This window comes from Notamacropus eugenii, chromosome 2, assembly GCF_028372415.1.
Source record: "Notamacropus eugenii isolate mMacEug1 chromosome 2, mMacEug1.pri_v2, whole genome shotgun sequence".
NCBI lineage: Eukaryota > Metazoa > Chordata > Mammalia > Diprotodontia > Macropodidae > Notamacropus > Notamacropus eugenii.
This window is the reverse complement of record NC_092873.1, coordinates 252,715,154-252,734,670: the sequence shown is the minus strand read 5'-3', so window position 1 is coordinate 252,734,670 and position 19,517 is coordinate 252,715,154. Positions and strand designations below refer to the sequence as shown.

General features: G+C 38.3%; 1 protein-coding gene across 1 annotated transcript in view; it reads left to right on the top strand.

Moving 5' to 3' along the window:
- The first annotated feature begins 1,549 nt into the window (after positions 1-1,549).
- Positions 1,550-19,517, top strand: part of RSPH3 (radial spoke head 3) — a 111,941-nt gene continuing 93,973 nt past the window's right edge. Inside the window, exons 1-2 of the mRNA XM_072643822.1 lie at positions 1,550-1,746; positions 5,651-5,743. Of these exons, the coding sequence (XP_072499923.1) occupies positions 1,739-1,746; positions 5,651-5,743 (101 nt within the window). The 5' untranslated portion in view covers positions 1,550-1,738. The remainder of the gene's footprint in view (positions 1,747-5,650; positions 5,744-19,517) is intronic.

Genomic DNA, 19,517 nt, shown 5'->3' with positions numbered 1-19,517 from the left:
TACTGAAGCAAATAAACATGTTATCATTGTATCCAATAAACCCAAAGATCCTAGCTTCTGGGGTAAGGACTCACCATTCAACAAAAACTTCTGGGAAATCTGAAAAACAACATGCAATAAATGAGGCATAAGCCAACATTTCACAACATATACCAAGATAAGCTATGTAAATGGATACATGGCTTACATAAAAAGATCACATCAAAAACAAATTTGAGGAGTAAAGAAAAGAATACCTTTGGGAACTAGGAATAGAGAAAGAATTCATGACCAAAAAGGGATAGAGGATCATACAAGTTAAAATAGACATTTTTAGGGATATAAAATTTTAAAGTTTTGCACCAACAAAGCCAATGAAATTAAAATTAGAAGAGAAACAATTAACTGAAAATAATAATCCTTTGAATAAGTTTTTCTGATAAAGGCAACTGATTCAAATGTAAAAGAATAAAAGTTCCAATAGGTAAATGGTCAAAGGATATTATAGTCCTGGCCTGGTCCTGAATCTAGCTAGTCCTCTTACAGTTTAGGTACAATATAGGGGAAAAAAATGAGACACATGTAGGTCATTCAACTGTCAACAAAAGGATATTTACTTAGCCAAAGAAGAAGAAGGATATTCAACCAAAAAAAAGCTCTGAAATTGATACAGCTGAATAAAACCCCCTTCCCCAATTTATCCTTTGCAATCAACCAGCCAAACTTTAGTACCTTTAGGACAAAACACAAAATGTTTAGCCTAGTAAGTAAAACTATCTACAATCTGGTTTCCATCTACCTTTTGTATCTAATTTCGCACAGCATCCCTTCAAAAACTCTAAGTCTTTAGCCAAAATAGACTAGTAGTGATGCCCCAAGCTCAATATCCATCTCTTGCCTCTGTGGATTCACAAAGGTCATTCTCCATTTTTGAAATGTATTCCTTCCTCATGTCCACCTCTCAGCATGTTTGTTTCCCTTCGAGGCTCATCTCAGTGGCTACCACCTCAATGATATCTTCCTTTACTCTTCATCTTCCTTGTACTAAGCTGATTTGTTTAGGTGTTATATTCTCCTGGCAGAATGTAAGCTGCTTGCAGGGAGGGTCTATATTTAGTTTTTGTATCTCTAGTCCCTAATACAATGCCTTATACAGAGGAGTTACTAAATAAATCCTTTATTGAATTGAATTGCATAAGCTGGGGGACATCTAAAGGAGAGCAACCAGCATGGTCTCAAGATCATTCCCAGAGGGGATCCACTGAGGATATTTAAGCTGGAAAAAGATTGAGAAGGGCTAGAGAGAAAAAAAACAAGGAACATAATAGCTCATAATAACCACCTCCAAGTATTTGAAGTTTAAGATATCAAGAAGAAGAGAAATCATATTTTCCGACAATTAGAGTCATCCAAAACAGTAATTTATTTCCCTGTCACAGAACATCTTTAAACAAAGTCCAAACAATCTCTTTTCAGGGACATTATAGAGAGGATTCTTGGTCAGGTAAAGGTTAGACTGGATGGTCTCTAAGGTTCCTTCTAACTATGAGATTCTGTGGTTCTGTGATTTCTTTCCATTCCAACATTCTATGATTCCATACACTGTGGACCACCTGACCTATATAAGGAGCCTGGGTTGAAAATGTTAAAAAGTGTAAAATGAATCAGCAAAATTAGGCCAGGTAACAACGATGAAAGAGCTTAAATTATCCATCCATCCATAGATTGCTGAAATAAATACTTCATTCCCTGGAACAAGATGTGGAGGTAAGGTTTTTGGATAAAATCAATAAATCAATGAGTATTTCTTGAGTATTCAATGTTATATCCAATAGAGGGCACTGGGGATTAGGAGGGAAAGGATATAAAGATTCCATTCAATTCAACAAATATTTATTGAAAAATGATCAGTTTGAATTAGGCAATCTCTTACCTCAAGGTGCTTCTAATCCAGTAGGAGATAAGGCATGTAGATACAAAAAGCTAATTAACAATATGAGACTGTAAACAGACACCACCAAATGGCTAGTGTACTCAAAAAATATTCTAGGAAGGACAAATAATTGTTTCCTGATACTACTGATAGCTTGAGAACCCAGAAAGAAGGAAAATGGGGAAGTAGGGGCTTGGGTAGTGACTAGGCATGGTAAATTTTGTCAGATTTGGATGACTATTACAAAGTATAGTAAGTCAGATATAAACTAGAAATGAAGTAGATTTTTAAAAATACCCACAGGAAGCACCATATGAAAACTTCAACATCAGTAATGATGGGATCTTTAAACACAACAGGAAGTCAGGTAAGGAATCAGCAAGGCCATCTGATCTAATGATTCCAAAGTTGTATTCAAAGATGAAGAGGAAAGTAGAGACCGTTTGCTTGTTCTTGTCTATCTTTACTGAGGAAGACATTATAGACTTTCAAACCACACCGACTGGTTTTGAAGCCAAAATTTTTTAAAGAAAATTGACAAACCAGGATGATGAGAAGCCAGGAATCTTGCCCAAATGTAGCACTGTTGAAGTAGCTAGAAATGTTTAGTGTGGAGGAGAGAATACTTAGGAAGTAGTTGAAGAGGTACAAGAGCTACTAGGCCCTAGAGGTTAGAACTAGGAGGAAGAGGTAGAAATTATAGAGAGGCAGGTCTCAACTTGATGTAAGGAGAAGCTTCTTGACAACTGGACCTCTCTGAAAATGAAAGAAGCAGTCCCTACTCTGAAAGACCTTACATACTACACTGGTTTTCAGAGGTCAGATCACCACTTGACAGAGATGCTGTCAGGGTTATTATTATTCAGGTTGGATGAATTGACCTCTTCCAATTCTTTGAGTCTATGATTCTTTGAGTTATTAGAACAAATCAGATGAATTCGATTTTTAAAAACATGACTGCCATTATGTTATGCTGCATCTTAAGAATATACAATGGTCCCCTATTTCCTGCTTCATCAAATGGGTGAAGTCCAGGAATAAAGTGAGCTTCCTGGGTGAAGAGGCCTTGTAGAAAAGGTCCAGGGGAGTCAGGAATGCAGCCTAAAGACGAATGAGTTTACTTTAGTTTACTTTATACACACAAATAACTTGATACTCAAATACTAAATATCTTAAATAAATGTAATATATAAAAATATACTAAATACATCTAATACTTTAAAAAAAAAAAGCCTTGCCTCTCTCATCTACCCTCCTTCTTACTCTCAAATGTCTTTCTGTCTTCCTCCATTCTTTTTGTCCCTATAGACTCACAGAAAAAAAAATGATGTCCCTTCTTTCCAAGACTAATTCTGTCCCTTATTTCTTAATCATCATCACTGTCTTCTGCCAAGATATGGTTTCCCAATTATTCCAGCTCCCCAGCATCTTCATTATTTCTCGCTCTCCAGTGGCTTCTAATTCCCTATTCTATTTCTCTCCTCTCTTTCCCTGCCAAATGCCATTATTATTATCGTTATTACTAATTGAGTAGCTTCTCTGTCTCTGTAGTCTCACCACACGCTCAGTCCTTAACCCCTCTAAAACAGTTTCTGACCCATTCACTCAAGTAGAACTGCACTTTTGAAGGTCACCAATGGCTTCCTAATTGCCAAATCAGTGATTTTTTTTCTTAACCTTCATTATCATTTACCTTTCTTCATCACCTCATAATCATAGTCATACTCATTCTCATTTTTCAAATTCCTCTGACTACCCTGCCACCTCCCTCTTAGCTTTCCTCTTAATTGTGACCGATCTCTTTGTCCTCCACTGCATCTTATACTCCATCTCCTAAATATAATTGTCCATCAAGGCTCTGTCCATGGAATTCCACTCCTCTCTCCCTGCTCCGTTTTCCCTTAGATAACTTAGATATCTTCAAGTAACACAGCTATACCTCTGTGCAGACTGAATGAAAGAAAGAGTATTTATTAAGTGCGTATATGTGCTTACACTGCCCAAGGGTTGGAGATACATGTGAAAAAAACAAATACAGTTCCTGGAGCTTATGGTTTAATGCAAAGAAACAGCACACATAAGACCAGACAGGTTATTTGGTTTGAAAAGTTACAGGAATGGTGAGTGGAACCATGAGAAGGTAGATTAACACATCCCAACCAGTAGCAATGACAGTATTGATTTGATTATGATTCCAGAACTAGAAGGAAGGAAAGGAGAGGGGTACTCACCAGGATTCATCAAGACAGCAGAACCTAAGGGCAAGAGTCCCAGAGGTGAAAGGGTTAATTCCTTTAGGTCATAAGACCTGCCAACAAGGAACCTGCTAAGGAATCTCCAGCCCTGATATTTCTCCTAAACATCTCTTCAAATCCCTTGTAGGCAAATCCACTTGGATGTCCTACCATGTTACCTCAAATTTACATATCTTAAACCTCATTCATCATCTCTCCCCATCCCCTTCAAACTTTTTCCTCCTCCTAACATTTTACTTCTATTAATGATATCATTCTCCTTGTCACCTAAGCTTGGAATATCAAAATCATCTTTGACTTTTCCCTTATTCAATCAGCCAGAGGGATCTATTCATTTTTCTTCTCTAATGCATTTCACTTCATTTCCTGTCTGTCAACCACCACTGAAATTATCTTAATTCAAACCCCATTTTCTTCTCATTCCTGGACAATTAAAATGTTATCATGGTTTGCCTCCATACCGCCCCCTCCTAATCTGTACTATACTCCATCATTAGATTCATATTTTAGTCTATCTTAGACTCCATTGGCACCTTGGGGGACATTCACGATTAGTAGGCAAGACCTAGATGAATAACCAGGAAAAGAAACTGAAAAGAGCAAGTTAGAGAGGTAGAAGAAGGACCAGAACAGAGGCAAATCACAATAACCTAATGAGAAGAAAGTATCCAGCAGGAGAGGGTTAGCAAACTTGACAAATGCTGTAAAACAGTAAAGAAGAATCAGAACTGAGAATAAAACACTAGTTCTGGAAATCAAGAGATGACTGATAACTTTGGAGAGGGTAATTTCAGTTAAATAACAGAATCAGAATCCAGATTGCAGAGAGTTTGGATGAGACTGAGAGGAGAAGTAGAGGCATTGACTTGTAGATGGCTTTCCCAAGGAGTTTAGCCATAAAGGCAAGGAAAGATATAGGATGTATGGGAGAAAAATGAATGTGTTTATAGGTAGCAGTAGACTGGGGCAGATTGAAGATGAAAGAGTGAGCATAACATAAGGAGGGTCAATATGCTGAAGAAGCCAAGAGGAATTAGGATAAAGGATACAAATAGAACTGGTTTTGACAGAGAGAAGGGCCACCTCTCTAACCAAGACAGGAGAGAAAGAGATGATGAAGGAACATATTTAAGTAAAGTGAGATGAAGAAAAGGTAAGAAATGAAACTTTTGGCAAATGGTCTTGACTTTTCAGTAATGAAAGTGAAAGGGGTTTCAGACTGTGAAAATGGGGGGAGGGGTGTTAGAGGAAGTCTGAGAAGAGACAAGGTTTGAGACAACTTCTGTGGGGAGTGGGATAGAGAATCAATTAATGAGGAATAGTCCAACAGTGCATCAGCTTATTTTCTCACAACCTCTTCAATGTTGATTGTTCCCCCTTTTATTATCATGCTTGTAGCTTTGCAAGTCGTGAGATAAAATCTCATAGTAGTTTGAATCTACATGTATCTTATTATTTCATTAATGTTTTTTGTATTGGTTAGAATCACAAGATTTATGCTTGAAAAAGAACATCTAATCCAACCACTACCCTTCTTCTACAATTTTAAAGGCTTTGAAAGTGATGCTCTGGAAAGGTAAGTGATTCTGTTCTATAACATAATCTGGAAAATGCTAGTATTGAAGAGATGGAGTTTTGGAGCAATGAGTAGTTTGAGATTATTAAAAAAACACAATGTATTTTTCCAAATTGTTTTAACCTGATCAGTTCCTCCTCTTAAAAACTGGGCCACTGGTTGTGCCTAGCTATGACAATCATGTTGACAGACTGACTCAATGAGCTGTATATTTAGAATCAGAGTCAAGAACCAGCCTAAGTGAAACAGCAAGGAACCCTGAGGTTCCTTGGGGCAACATGTGCCGAGCACAATCCACTACTACTACATAACAATCATCTCTTCTGAGACCCTAATATTTATGAGCCCACCAGCATTGGGAAACCCAGTAACCCACCCCCTGCCCTAAACTACCAGACTTCTTTTCAACATCTGGAGCCATCACTGAGGGAGAAGTAATTATGAAATGGAGAGCCCACCACCTTCTTTGTCACCACCAGTACTATCTGCTGACCAACTTACACCAGGCAGATAGACCCAAGAGCCCTAGAAGGGTATTACCTCCCACTCCAGATTATAAGTCCTGTTTCCATCCCAGCCCTCACAGTCATCATCCCAGGAAACTAATCCTTCAGGGAAGAAGTCAGTTCATCCCTACCAATTGACAACCAATTGCCACCCACTGGGCAGACAAGCCAGCCTAGCCAAAGTAAAGTACCCCAAGAGAGAGATAGGAGGCAGCATGGACCAAGACAGTCAAACAACTACCACTATTGACTACCATCTCTCCTGAAACCTAGTTGGAAGAGACAGCCCAGGCCTCTGAACCAAAGAACTTTGGGAACAGCAATGCTTCCAGTTCAGGACCCTCATCCATCATCCTGAGAAATTGTTGTTCATCCTTTGTTTTTGAAGAGGACCAATGACATCACAGGGTGATATCTTGAATTGGATTTAAGTAAGGCAGAGTTGCACAAAGTTATCAGCCTCATTCTCACTTCTAGGGTCACTGAAGTCCAACGACAAGACAAAAGTCAGGATGACTACTGATGGCCCAGGATACAATGGATGACCCTGGTATCTTCAACGTCTGACCAAGCTCTAAGCTTCCTACAACACCTGTTTCAGCTGCCTTCATGGCCGTTGGAACAAATTGCTGTCATCCACCCATTCCATCTGGGGGAAAGTCTCCATATACATCTCCCTAACTCACCTACAGATTTGAGGCCTATTGGTTCCCCTTAACCTGGTTTACCAGAGTGTGGGTGCTGTACTTGCTACAGCTTCTTGGAGCCATGGATGATTGTTGAGTGATAGGTGGACACCAAAAGTGGATAAGCAGCCCTGAAAAGGGACTGGCAAGCCCTTACACCAGAGGTGCTAGTCCTCCATAAACCTCTGTGGAGATACAGCCTGGGAATTGTTCCTGCAGGTGTTTTAGCCACTGCAACTCAATTCACAAAAGAAAGTTTTTGCCACAAAAGTCCTTGGCCCAGTCAAACTGTTCAGCATCAGAAACCGATAGGATTTTATCAGCAGAAATGGCATTAAAGAAGAGGCATAAATAATCTGCTTTGCCATTGAATCCAAGGGACCATGGGACCTTTCCATCTGATTTGCATTGATTGTCTCCCTATTAGCATGTGAGGTCCTTAAGAGAAGGGACTGTCTTACATTTCTATTTGTATTCTCAGATCTTAGAACGGTGCTTTGCATATAGTAAGAACTTAATAAACAGCTGGCAATATTTCTTTTCCATCCACTTAATTTTTCCAGGATAAGGAGTTAGACTGATCTCTTTCACAGCACTAAGAATAATGCTGATCAGACTTTTCAGTGTTTCTTGACTCAATACTCTTCATAAAACACCATCTGTAAACAGTAGCATTTGGAGACTCTTCCCACCAATTAGAAATCCTGATTTTGTTTTGAATTTTGAACAAGATGTCTTCTATAACACTGGCAAACATCCTCTGAAAATATGAGTCATCCTGTTTTATGTTTCACTTGGTGCCAATGCCAATACTCAGTACTGAAAATTTTGATAATATTGACTATTTGAACAAAATTATCTCTGGAATCAAGTATATCATGGACCTTTCATAATTTTAATATGTACGTGGGAGATGCAGGGTCTATGAGTAGGTTTTGAAGACTGCACTTTGTTAGTAAAGGCAAGTATATGCCCTCTTAGAGACAATACATAATAACTATAACAGGATCTTCTCTATATAATCCTTGTATCAGAGGCTCCCTCCTGACATACAAGCCCCAGATGTCCTTTGGTGGCTTTCTTATTTCTTGTGCTCATTGCTCCTACCTAAATAATCTGGAAGAAACTTCTCAATCTGACATCCCCTGCCCCCAAAGGTAGCCACACAATCCCTTTCAAAGCACGTAGGATCTAAAGGGTCAAAATACAAGCAGTTTTGTTCAGAAGTCATTTAAAACAGGACTCACCTTTGTTACTGATCTATAAGTAGGAAGAAGAAATTAGTTTGGGTCTCATTGGGGGAATGCCAAAGTGCTTTAAATGATACCAAGCTGCCCCTTAAAGTAAAAACTCATCTTTTTCATGGGCATATTCTCTTAATGGTAGAAATCTGTTAATTATGGAATATTATAATCTAGGGAAAATCAAACTGTAAGTGACTAAAAGGTTAATAATAATAATAGCAATAGTATGTTGCTTTAAGAGTGCCTTACAAATATCATTTCTTTTTTATCCTCACAACAACTTTGGAAGGCAGGTAGGATTATTATCCCCATTTTACAGATGAGGAAACTAAGGCAGAAAGAGGTTGGGACTTGCCCAGAGTCATACAGATAGTAACTGCCTGAGACAGGATCTGAACTCAGGTCTTCCTGAATCCAGAGTCAGGATTCCACCCATTGCGTAATTCTAGCTGTGACTAGAAAGATGGAAGGTGAATATAAGAAACTAGACACATTACTTGTATATGTGAGAGGATTACTATGTGATAAGAAGCATAAAAGATATGAGCAAAGATGTATGATTTTGTCACATGTTTTACATACATATATGTTTTAAAACATGTATGTTTTACCAAGCCAAAATGGAATTGGGTTGGTAAAAGCTAGGAATGATAGCTGATTAACCCAAGTATTGTACTGATACCTCTGAAATGACAAAACAAAAAACAAAAAAACAAAAACTGAAGGCAAGAATCCAGGGCACTGAGTGAATACATTTTAATGGATTTATGCAAAGATATGAGAATTGTCCAATGTGAAAAAGCATTAATAGGTTCCTATCTAAACCCATAGGGTGCACTTTCCATTTGGGATGTACATCAGTACTGACAACTATATGGGGGAAGGGCACCCACTGACAGCACAGTTTTTTTGAAGCAAATAAAAGCAAAATATGAAAAAGGAAAACTCATTTGCCTCCATGCAAGAAACAGTTGCCTAATAATAATATGGACTAGATACTAATAATACTGACTCTTGGGAGTGGAGAGGGATGTCTCATTCTTTCTACTCACTCTCTTCTGCTTTCAAACACACCTAGATCTTGCCTATTCTTTAAAAATCTACTTGATCCCATCAAATCCTCAAAGTTTTGCTCTAAATCATCCTTTTCACAGCCAAAAGCCTAGAAAAAAAGCTGCCTCCACTTACTGCTTCCACTTTCTAACCTCCCATTCATTTCTCAACCCATTGCAAATCTAGCTTCTGACCTCATCACTCAAATGAAACTTCTCCCTCCAAGGTTACTAATGATCTTTAATTACTAAATCCAAATGTCTTAATCCTCATTCCTCTTGACCTCTCCATTTAACACTATTGAAAACCTTCTCCCTGAAGATACTTCCTTTTCTCTGGGTTTTTGTGATACTTCTCTCTTGGTTCTCCTCTTACCTATCTGACCACTGCTTGTCTTCTCCCTTTGCTGGATCATCTCCCATTTCCCACCTGCTATATGGGGGCACTCTCCTGGACTGTGTCTGGGGCTCTAATGATCTCATCAATATCTATGGTTTCAACCATCATCCCTGTTCAGATGATTCCTAGTCTATACATCCAGTCCTAGTCTTGCTCCTGAACTCTAAAATCATATCACCAATTGCCTTTTAGACAGCTCCAGCCAGATATGCTGTGGGCACCATAAACTCAACATGTTCAAAGCAGCCATCCCTAAACTATCTCCTCTTCCTAACTTCCTTATTGCTGAGGGCACTCTATCCTCCAATTGCCTAGATTTGTAACCTCAGAGTCATCCTTAACTCTTCCCTCTTCCTTATCTCATGTTCAATTAATTGCCAGGTCTTATTGATTCTACCTCCAGGATACCTTTCCTGCCTTTCACCTTTCCTTTGTCCTTTCTCTCCTTCTTTCTTTCTTTCTTTCCTTCCTTCCTTTCTCCTTTCTTCCTTTTTTTCTTTCTTTCTTCATTTCTCCTTTCCTTCCTCCCTTCCTTCCCTCTGGATCTCTCTGTCTTGTTCAGACTAGAAACACAGGGGCTATTCACAAGCCATCCTGAACAACAAAGAATTTTTTACCTATTCTGCTTCCAGTCAGGGTGAGTTTTTCCCTCTCTAGGCAACTTGGTGCATCCCTACTCCCAGGAGCTCTCCATGTTGATGCTGAACTTGATGTATTCAGCTGATCTTGTTAGCCCACTGCAGCTCTGAACTCCTGAATCCAAGAGATCTGTCAACCTCAACTTACCTGGAAAGAGAAATTTCAGGTACCACCCACCATACTAGGTGAATTGCTAATTAATTTATAGAATTATGGAATAGGACAGGCAGTCCTGGTGTTTTGGATACTCACAGCGAAAGACCACAATGACAATGGGAAGTGAGGCTTCCACCACTTCAATAAGGCACATAAGGGGAAGCAACAAGGACAAAGCACTGACCCTAGAGTAAGGAGGACCTGAGTCAAAGCTGGTCTCAGACACCTACTGGTTGTGTGACCCTGAGCAAATAATTTAACCCCTATTGCCAATAGGAAGGAGGGAAGGAAGGAAGGAAGGAAGGAAGGAAGGAAGGAAGGAAGGAAGGAAGGAAGGAAGGAAGGAAGGAAGGAAGGAAGGGCAAAGATGGTGTAGGGGAGAACAGGTACAGAAAGTACAGAGACAAGGCTGCTCAAAAGAGGAGAGTAAATACAGAGGCAGATGATGTGGGGACAGGGATGGGGTGATAGAGGGAGGCAAATCACAGAGAGTCACAGAGAATAATAACTCACACCCAGATGGAGATGGAAGAGGGCTATGGGGAGCGGGGAGACAGGAGTTGGAAGTCTCATTTTTATTGGGTTTTTGTGGGAGAACATACTAACTCATCTGTTCCACTTTGACTTTAGTGCATTAACATACTCAAATAATCTCAAGGTTGTCAGTAAAACAAAGTTAACACATCCATGTCATTTCCAAGTTATCAGCAGCATTAGATGTTCTGGAGGGATGGGAGGGTCTTGCTGAGGATTTCTGGAGCTCATCTACACTGTTATGAATTATAGAACTAAAAGACTGTGACTGCAATTGATTCCCCTGATTTAGCACCTGTTTTCAGGATGTGATTTATGGCTAATATATGATACAGTTTGCAAATTATGCTTCTGCGATCAGTGTGACTTCAAGGTTTCCCTTTGTAATCTTCCAACCATTGTCACTTTAGGTTGACTACTTATAAATTCACTATATTGACTAGAAGTATTTGTGGGGGGTATATAAAGGAGCCAGAACAAGATATGATTTTAATACACCAGGCCAGATTATCTTTTACAACTTTCTCTACTCATATAGCTACCAACCCCCTTCTTGCCTATTGAAATAGCAACTGATCTCCCTCCCTCCAAGCACTCCCGTCTACCATCTTTTCTCCACATAGCTACCAAATTAATATCCTATAACACAAGCCTGACCATGTCACTCTCTTGCTCAAGAAACTCCATTGGCTTTTTCTTGCCTTTAGGATACAATGTAAACAACTCTCTTTGGTTTTTGAAATCCTTCACAATCTTGGATCTAGCATACTTTTTTTTTAATTCACTTTTATATTTTTTTAAGTAACAAAAATTTCTCTTCTCTCTCTTCTATTTCCCCCTTCTTCTCCTTATCTGCCATTGAGAAAAAGAAAAACAAAACCCCTGTTATGAATATATAAAGTCAGGCAAAGCAAATACCTGCATTGGCCACATCCAAGAAAACATGTCTCAATCTTGGAATCCATCACCTCTTAAGGGGTGGGTAGCTCATGCTTCTTTATCAGCAGTCTTCCAGATTGGTGTTTGGTCTCTGCATCAATCAGTTTCTAAGTCTTTCAAATTTGTTTGTCTTTACAATATTATTATTGAACAAACCACTCTCCTGGTTTTTTTTACTTTACATCATTTCATACAAGTTTTCCCAGGTTTCTTGGAAATGATCTCCTTCAAACCTGCCCCCAGGCAAGTGGCCAACCTTTTGGGGATGAACCTCTCTGAACTTACATAGCCTTATCCATAGAAGACTGGCAAATAAATAGTCCATCACTGGCCTCATCTTCAGTTTGGCAGGATCTGCTTGAAACTATGCTTGAATGGAATAGCCTCTGAGAGTCTCAGGTTCTCGGGATGACTAGGAAGCATCATGGCAGAATTTGCATAAAAGATCATTCAAAAATCAGAACAAAATCCTGTGTCACACAATGTGTCCAATGAGGTTTGGGAAATATGACTGCAGTCATACTGTCTCTTGACTGCTACCCCTCGCTCCCATTTAAGCTCTTGCCAACACTTGAAAATCACCCATCCTGTAATCAAGACTCTGCTTACATATAGATGATAATGACTTTACCTAATAATAAAGTAAGTCAAAGGTCAAGCACCACGCTAGCACCACTCCTAGCGACCTAAACTAGATTAAAATGTAATGGGGAAATATTTAACAAAATAAATAAAATGCAACAAAACACTGATAACATTATATTTAAAAACTCACTGACTATATAATTGCAGAGATCCTTATATATAAATTAGGGCACTCACTGGTACTCATTTCTATTTTAAGGGCAGTGAGGTGGCACAGAGGCCTGGAATCAGGAAAATCTGAGTTCAAATCCGGTCTCAAATACTTATTAGCTGTATGACCCTGTGCAAGTCACTTAGCCCTGTTTGCTTCAGTTTCCTTATCTATAGAATGAGTTGGAGAAGGAAATGGCAAACTACTCCAGTATCTCTACCAAGAAAACCTCAAATGGAGTCATAGAGGGGCAGGTACAACTGAACGATGACTGAACAAAACCAACAAAATTTCTGTTTGAGTTTGGTACCAAATAAATCAACTATTGCTGATACCTAATTGGTGACTATTTGATAGGTCACCCCTCCCATGTTACAGAATGCATTAACTGACTGTTTTCTCCTTAAGACAGGCCCTTAAAAATTCTATTAGGAGTAGATTCTCAAGTATGGAAGTTATTTTTAGTAAGATGGGTCTTTCAGCATCTCTCAGACCTCAGCATGTCTATGCCAAGGTATTTTTGGAATAGAATTACAAATTTGGTCTAGTGTGAAAACAATAAAAGCATATATAGGGATTAATGCATATTCAGATTCATTTTATAATGCTTGTTATAATCCTAAGCTTTTTAGATTTTTTTCCTCTCATAGTAACAATATAAGGAATATAATTTGAATTACTTTCAAATTGCTTTCAAATTCATGGTTAGCCAATGCCTAGGCATGTCATAGATGATTAATAAATGCTTATTGACCATTAATTGACAGTGGTAAGGTAGAAACATTTTGCCCTATGAAGATAAACTTTAGAACTTTTTATTCTCAATTTTCCTGTGTCAAAAAGGATCCCTACAAAAGTTCAACTTCATTTTCACATAGTGTCTAATGCAGTTTTTAACTTCATTACATATGATTTTCAAATATGCAAATGACATGTGATTTCTTAATGTAAGTAATTACAATCTACTTGGGAATCTAGGGCTTTATTCATGAATTGGTAACACTGGCAGATGGAATTATTTAACATGACTTAAATATATCTAAGATAATGATTTGATATTTGAGTTTGAAGAACTCCTTTGAAATTATGATCTTTTTTTGTTGTACTGTACTCTTGACACTAGGTATCTGCCTAATATACAATATATAATTTCACTATGAGGTGACAAAAAAGTGGTCTAATAAAGGGAAGGGAAAAGTAACTTTCAAGAGACATTTTTATGAAACAGATAACATCTAGATGAAAAATTTCCTAAGGAAATTTAGAGGAGTTCATGAAGAATTCTAAAGGAATAACTTTTGGGGGCATAATTCTGGATTACTTACCAGCAATACCACTATTTGGACTATTTCCAAAGATGATCAGGGGAAAAAAGAAAAGAACTTATATGTTCTAAAATATTTATAGCAGCTCTCTTTCTGATGGCAAAGAACTAGAAATTGCCGGGATGTCTGTCATTGAGGAATGGCTGAATAAGCTTTGGTCTATGATTCTGATGGAATACTACTGTGATATAAGAAATGATGAGCTCATTAATTTTAGAAAAACATGGCTAGATTTGCACGAAATAATGAAGAGTGAAGTAAGCAGAACTAGGAACATTGTATATGGTAACAGCAATATCGTTTTAAGCACAATTTTGAGTGAATAAGTCATTTTGACTGTTGTAAATACCCAACTTAACTAAAAAGGACCTATGAAGGAAGATGCTATCTGCATCCAGAGAAAGAACTGATAAATAGAAGTATGTATAAAATGATTTTACACACATACACACACATATTGTAAAGGCAAGCATCCCAACATACACAGAATGGCCTGCTATCACAGGTACTTAGATCTGCTTTTCTAAAAAGAAAGGCAACTTTTGAGGGGTCATCAATCACTTCAATCAAGCACATATATCATTCACTTAGTTCAGGAGGAAAAGTCAGCACCTTGAACTTCCGAGAAAATACAGAGAAACAAAGATGAACCAACAAACAGACTGGGCTTCCAACTATCTGACCATAGGTAATACATCACAGATCAACAGCTGTCTGACCATACACACATAGTTACCAGAGAGAGAAGCACCAACATCTGGGTTTTCAGAGGTGGGGAGGGGGGCTCCTTATGGCTGCCCAGAGTCTCCTCTGGCCAAACACTTCCAGTGAGTAAGCCCCAAAGTAAAACCTTACCTCAGAGTATTTATATACTTTTCAGAGCCAGAGGGCATCACAACCCTTAAGAACCAGTGCCTCATTAGAAAATTAACAAAAGGTATGGGCCTTTCCTAATCAAGCTTTCCTTAATGGGCAGACCTATTTCTAAATTTACTATAAAAAGTGACTTGGAATTAGGGGCTTTGGGTCTTGAAATTATAAGACCTGAGTACAAGTCTCCTCTCTGCTCATTACTGGCCATAGTGTGATCTTGGGCCAGTTACTAAATATCTTTGGTAGTAAAGCTGTAACTAATAATTTTTGTGCTATTGGGAGAAATCATGCACCTAAAGCAATAAGAAAGGCACTCACAAATGCTTCAGGGGAGGGAGAATCAAGGAAGAACCTTACTTGGAGTGCAGGAGCAGTATCTTTCTATTTTAAGTAATTATTCCTACTAACTATATGCTAAGCTTAGTTGTTTCCACCATAATGATAATCTAAAATTCAACTAAATTTGACATTAAGTGATTAAGTGCCTACTTAATATCAAGTACTGTGTTAAATACTGAGGATACAAAGATAAAAATTAAAATAGTCCCTGCCCACAAGTACCTTACACTCTTTTGGGGGAGAGGGATGAAAGGAGAACAACATATACATAAATGAATAATAAAAAATAAATGCAAAATAGATAGAGAGATGTACTTGGTCCTCCTATATTTACAGTTCTGATCTCATTTTTCTCATCTGTAAAATAGAGGTGGTAGAGTTTGAACTATATGATCACAAGGCCTTGGTCAATCTATCTGACTGTGAAGATTTAAGTTAGCTACTGAAGAATGTTATTTGGTGATTAAGACAACTGATAGGAAGTCACAAGTCCAAAGGATTCTATCAGAATCTCCCCATGACACATGGTGTAAATTTTCTAGTACTATGGTCCTAAGACTTCCTTTTAGGACTCCCCAGAATGTGCTCTCCACTTCAGTCAGGCTATTACATTTTCATGCCCCTCTTCCACATCATATTCTTGCCTATACCTGACAAACACAGGAGGACCGGCTATCACTGGTTCTTAGATCTGCCTTTCTAAAAGGAATCACTTTAACAATCACTTTAATCAAGCACATATATATCATTCACTTAGTTCAGGGGAAAATGTCAGCACCCTGAATGTTAGAGAAAATACAGAGAAATAAAGATCAACAGACAGGGCTTCCAGCTACCTGATATAAGCAATACATATGTCACAGATCAACAGACAGATGACTGTCTGACCATATATACGTAGTTACCAGAGAGAGAAGCATCTGGGTTTTCAAAGTGGGGGTGGGGAGTGCTCCTTAGAAGCTGCCCAGGGTCTCATCTGGCCAAACAAAACACTTCCAATCAGTAAGCCCCAAAGTAAAACCTCACCTCAGAGCACTTAGACATTTTTCAGAACCAGAAGGCATCACAACCCTTGAGAACCAGTGCCTCATTAACAAAGGTGTGGGTCTTCCTATGAACCTTCCCAGGTCCAGCTGTGGGTGGGGAAGATCTTCTTTAATCAGAGGCACTTGATTATACTAGAACAAAAACAGCAAAAGATCCTATTTTTCTTGCCAATACACCAATTCAGAGGAGTTTCCCATACCTGATTTATTTTGAGCTCCTTGACTCTACATCTTGGGTAAGACACAACTTATTGCCCAAGGCAATTCTCTAAAACCAGAAATTACCAGAGCTGCTAACCTTCTTTGATGGGAAAGCTTCTGCCCCCTGAAATTCCCTAAATTGATGAAATAACATTGTTCACAATTCCCCCCCACATCCCTGGTAAAGTCCTTAGCACAATGACTAGCACATAGTAGACATGTAAAAAATGACTGTTCTCTCTCATAGTGTCTATAGAAGAGCTCAACAGAAATAATACTCAAGATTGTAAATGTAGACTGGGTGCAGGGGTGTTGTGAGGGTCAAATAACAGATGCAAGCACTTTGCAAATGCATTCCTATTTCACTAAAGAAATATTTATACATCAATACAGCAATGTGTTGGTAAATACTTAACAAAAAGCCTTCCAGTGGAAAAAATGTGCATGCACACATTTTTAAGTTTGACCTGCATCATTAACACTTTCTGAAGTTCAAACAATCAGCAAAACAATAAAATTAAGCCCTGGTTTGTAGCAATTGCTGATTTCTGAGGTGTAAAAGTTCACACTGAAAATTAAACAATTGCTTTTCCAAGCCAGTTAGAGGTAGCTTCAGCACACCAAAACTGAATGATTGCTATGAGAATAACCCCACAGACTGAGGTTCTTTTGCTAGGGGAAGCACTCCTTCCGGTTTTATCGTGTGTGTGTGTGTGTGTGTGTGTGTGTGTGTGTGTGTGTGTGTGTTTCAAAGATAAAAGCAAAGACATAAACATGTAGACTCGAATACAGTCACACAAAACTGGACATCTTATCCATATGGTATGGAGAGGACATTATTTAGTTATTACCAGGAACTACTCTTTCCTACTGTTTCTATGCTGTCAGAAAGAGGAACACAATAAATCCAGAGAGAAATGGCAGCTGAATAACTTTATCATAGCAGGAGTTTCAAAACAGCCTTATCCCACTCATTCCTGAAAACATTCAGTAGTTCTCAGATTCTTTGCTAGACCATTTCACATCTTAAGATGTGAAAAGCACTGGGTGTTTGTTTCTCTTACAGGAAATTTCCATCCATTGACATTTACATTTTAATTTATTTTTTTAAAAATTTAATGCATGTTGAATACTTCTTAGGAACACTGTAACTTCTGTAAGCTTCTCATATTCTGACTCCTAGTTATGTTCTGACTAGAAAGAATCTGAGTTGGGACTTCCACTACAGTGAGTCACTATGTTAAGAGGAAATATTCAGTATGGCTTTAAAGGGCTATCAAAATCACACATGCAAAAGCTCTCTGTTCACATATGTTCATAGAAGCATTATGGGTAATCTTCCCAAACTGGAAACAACCTATATGCCCAATAATAGGGAAATGTGTTAAATAAATTGTAGTAACTAGGTCTACCTTTAATCCCAACTGATCAAAAGGTGGAGGCTGATAAATCTCTTGAGTTAAGGAGCTCTGAGCCTACTAGGTGGCCATAAGTTTGGCACAAATATAGTGAGCCCCAGAGGGAGGGGAGATCAACAGGTTGCCTAAGGCGGCAACTGGCCCAAGGTAGAAACAGAGCAAGTCAAAGCTGCTATGCCAATCGGAGTGAGATCAGGTCAATGAGTGGCCTCTAAACTTACAGCCTGGTCATACAGAGATAGACAGAAAATAGAAGAAGCAGCAAACAAATAGATGAATATATTGTGGAACATTAATGTAATGGAATAGATTGCTGCAATGCAATTGAGATCAACAAGTATGAGAAACAAAAAATCTAGAAAGACATTTATGAAATAATGCAAAGAAAAGAAAGCAAAGCCAGAATAATAGAGGACACAATGACTATTATCCTAGAAGAGGAAAAATGAATGAGAAGGAATTGACAAAGAAACGTGATGAAGAACTAAAAGGGAGAGACTGAAAATTGTTCGGATGCTTAATTTGTTGAAATTAATTGAAATGTAAACAGTCACTAAGCAAGCTTATCTGACTGTGAAAATGTTCAACATCAAATCATAACTAAAACATTTCATTATCTTTTTTAAAGATATTCATTGAAGATCACCTCTAATTTTAATTTCCTCTCTAGGAAATGGAAAAAAAACACCAGAAAGCTACATTTTAAAATGATGGCACTGTAGCTTATGAAATTATTATTAGCATATTTAAGCTCAAAGAATCACTCCATGAATATGAATTGTTGTAGGCTAGTTTCAAAAATCTTCTTAATCTACCATCAGTTCAGTCAGTTTCAGTTGCCACCTGGAAAAAAAAATGGCATTTGAAACATTCAAGTCTTCTTTGGGACTCAAGCCTTTAGGCTGCTGTAAATTACATAGATTACTCCAAATCCAGCATTCTTTCTACTATGTGAGAATGGTAGAATCATTGGTCTCAAGATGCTCAAAACTAGGGCAAGTGGGACAGAGAATGACGTCAGAAGCTCATAGATTTTGGAGCTAGAAGAAACCTTAGCAGTCATCTATATTCCAACCTTCTCATTTCGCAGATGAGGAAACTACATTTCCTATTAGGTAACAAACCATGTCTGCAGATGCAATTTACCAAAGTACTATTCCTTCTGCCTGGCTCTATGGGAACCTGCTTACTAGCAAAAAGGGCTTCCCAGGGAACAGTCAGCTTACTGTGCTTATGCAGAGTGAACTTTGCATTATCCCAGGCAAGTCACTTGGACTCTTTAGGTATCAGTTTCTTCATTTGTAAAATGAAAGAATTGGACTGAATGATATCTCAGGTCTCTTCCAATTCTAAAATCCCATGATCTTACCCCATACTTGGGGCTCCCTTTACCCTAGAGACAGGGGCGTAGTAGCTAAAGACTATGTGCCTGAATCTCAACTCCCCAACCTCTCTAGTCAACTCTAAGACTTAAAACACAATATATGGACTAGAGATATTTTTATAATTTAAAATTGAAACAGGAGGCAGTTTGGTATATTGATGAATCAATTAGCATTTATTAAGCACCTATTAAATGCTGCTTGGCTCTGCGAGAACTGGGAAAGTGGAAAGAGCAAG